Below are 2,500 nucleotides of genomic sequence, written 5' to 3' on the forward strand. Positions count from 1 at the left end.
GCCGCCGGGGGGCTCGGCGCCCTGCTCCTGCCTCAGCTGCCACAGCAGCCAGACGGCGGCGGCGGCGGCGGCGGCGGCCTCGGCGCTGGGCTCACGGGGCGGCGCGGCCGCCGATTTCCCCTGCACGGCGACGGGGCAGCGCTCCGAGAGCGGCTTCCTGCCCTACTCGGCCGCCGTGCTCAGCAAGGCCGCCGTCGCCTCGCCGGACCAGCGGGAGGAGGCGCCGCTCACCAGATAACTACCCCGGTCCGGTCCTGGGGGGTGTTTTGTAGAGGGGGTCGAGGGGGGTGGGAGGTGGTCGGGGCAGAGAGTGCCCCCGCACTCGGCCGGAAAGTTATGTCTATTTTTTTATTGCTGACCGCCCCGCTGCGGGGCGCGGGACCGGTGGGGAGGGCGCCCCGCGGCTCCTGCGCCCCCGCGGAGGCGGCCCCGCGGTGCTCACTGCCGGGCGCTGCGGGGTCGGCGGGGTGCGGGCGATGGGGGCAGGGAGGGGCAGCCGGCGGAAGGGAATGTGTTTCTGGCCTTATTTTTTTTTTTCCTTTATTATTATTATTATTATTGTTATTTCGGTTTGAATTCGAGTAAATGGGAAATGTCTCGCGTGTTTCGGTACAAGCGGTAGCTAATGAGGCAGCTGCGTCCGGGCCAGTAACGGGAAGGGGAGTGTGAGATTGACAGGATGGGGAGAGGCATTTTTTAAGATCACGCTTTCTAACTACCATAATCCACGTTATCTGGGAAATACTTGAATCTCTCTAGGTGTAGATTGTTGTCCTAAAGCATTGACCTTCCAGACACTTTTCTAAATTTGATTCTTTTCTCAGCGTCTTTCTCTTCTCTCTATAAAACGGCGCTTGGATTTATTTCTCACGCATCTCTATCGCGCCTTTGCCTCTGAAAAGCCACCACTGGGTAACTGAGACCTCCTATACCAAACCATTGCTACTGGAGGGACTTCCTTGAACTTGAAGAAAGGCACATCAAAAACCACCAGTGTTACTGCCATGTCAATTTTGATGCTAATAATGTGCAGATTATGACGAAAATTGCCAATCATGTTCTCTGATGGACCTCCTTTGAATGTGGAATTGGAAAAAAGTTCCCCGCACAGAGACCTGCTGTCAAGTACTAACAACCCGCTAAGGGAAGTCATTAGAAGAGACAGATAAGAGACTTGGTACATAAAACATTGTTCTTGGTGCATAGAATGTATGTTATTTAATGTTATCTCTCTTACCTGAAGTGATTTCGCACAAGAAAGCCACTTTCTTATCATCTCAATTGCCAATTTTCATTTTGGTAACTTGGACGCCCCGGGTAGACTTTTCTCTGTTAAGTTGATATTCCACCAATGTGAAGAGCCTCATTAAATCAAACCCAGATATTTCCATAATGCTCCCTACAGAGCCACTTCACTCTTCACATAATGAGATTTTTCTGAAGAGTTGAAGCCCTCATCTAACTTGCTATTGCTTGTTTAGGCCCTGTGTGAATGTGAATACACACTCACGAACGCTCTCTCAAAAAAAAAAAAAAAAAAAAAAAAAAAAAAAAAGAAAAAAGAGAGCAAAAAAAAAAAAATCTCTATTATATATTTCTAATAAGTGTCCTGAAATACTTCTATTTTTAAGACACTGGATTTTTTTCATATTCTAATAATGAACTTTCAGAAAATGATTTTAAAAGCTATGCTGATTTGTTCAGTGAGCATAAATCATAGGGTCTTTTTTTGTCCAATGGAACGGATATCTTGGGAGGGGGTAGGAAAGGGCAAAGGAGAAACATCCCAGGCTTCTGGAGCAGATCCCTAACAAGATGTGTACATTTTCTGGAGAACTTTAAAGCAAGGTAGAAGACACCTAAACCCCCAAATTTCTCATTTTGTAAAGAACAAACAGGAAGACTACTTACGTAAAAATATCGATTATACCAGCTGTTGTTCACTGAGTTTACATTGAAATTTTTTTATTAATATATAATTTAATGTTAAAGAAAATAGACCAAAACGTAGCACTCTTTTACCAGCTTAACCTTTTCGATCCTTGGAATCGTTTGTTATGATCACACAAGTATGGGATGTATATACGACGATTTTGGCAATAACGTTTACATTTTTCCAAAATATAGATATATGTCTATTAAATGGTCGATGAGGACACTGGTTGGTAAAATTAACATAAATTCGTTTTATGTTAGGTCCGTTGGACCTGGTTATTATATGAAACTGTAAATAAAGTCTTTGTGCTTTAAATATTGCTGGCTGTACGAACTCACTGTAAAATATTTTACAAATGTGCAATAATTATAAAGCTTTGTATATTACGTTATTTATTGTGTTTGGTCATGTAAAATAAATGTTATTTAAATCAAAGCGAGATTATTTGTTTAAGAGGCTGCAAAGCATTCCGTACTGATGTTTGTTTTTAAATATGGCATCCAGGGTTATGAGAACTTCTTAAAACAACATATTTAAATGCCTTTTAATACACATATCAGATGG

At 43.8% G+C, this 2,500-nt stretch overlaps 1 protein-coding gene across 1 annotated transcript in view; it reads left to right on the plus strand.

Moving 5' to 3' along the window:
• Positions 1-238, plus strand: part of EVX2 (even-skipped homeobox 2) — a 3,571-nt gene extending 3,333 nt beyond the window's left edge. Inside the window, exon 4 of the mRNA XM_027637506.1 lies at positions 6-238. Within this exon, the coding sequence (XP_027493307.1) occupies positions 6-238 (233 nt within the window). The remainder of the gene's footprint in view (positions 1-5) is intronic.
• The last annotated feature ends 2,262 nt before the right edge of the window (positions 239-2,500 follow it).

The sequence above is a fragment of the Corapipo altera genome, unplaced genomic scaffold (assembly GCF_003945725.1).
Source record: "Corapipo altera isolate COAL_440 unplaced genomic scaffold, ASM394572v1 45, whole genome shotgun sequence".
In the NCBI taxonomy this organism is placed as follows: domain Eukaryota; kingdom Metazoa; phylum Chordata; class Aves; order Passeriformes; family Pipridae; genus Corapipo; species Corapipo altera.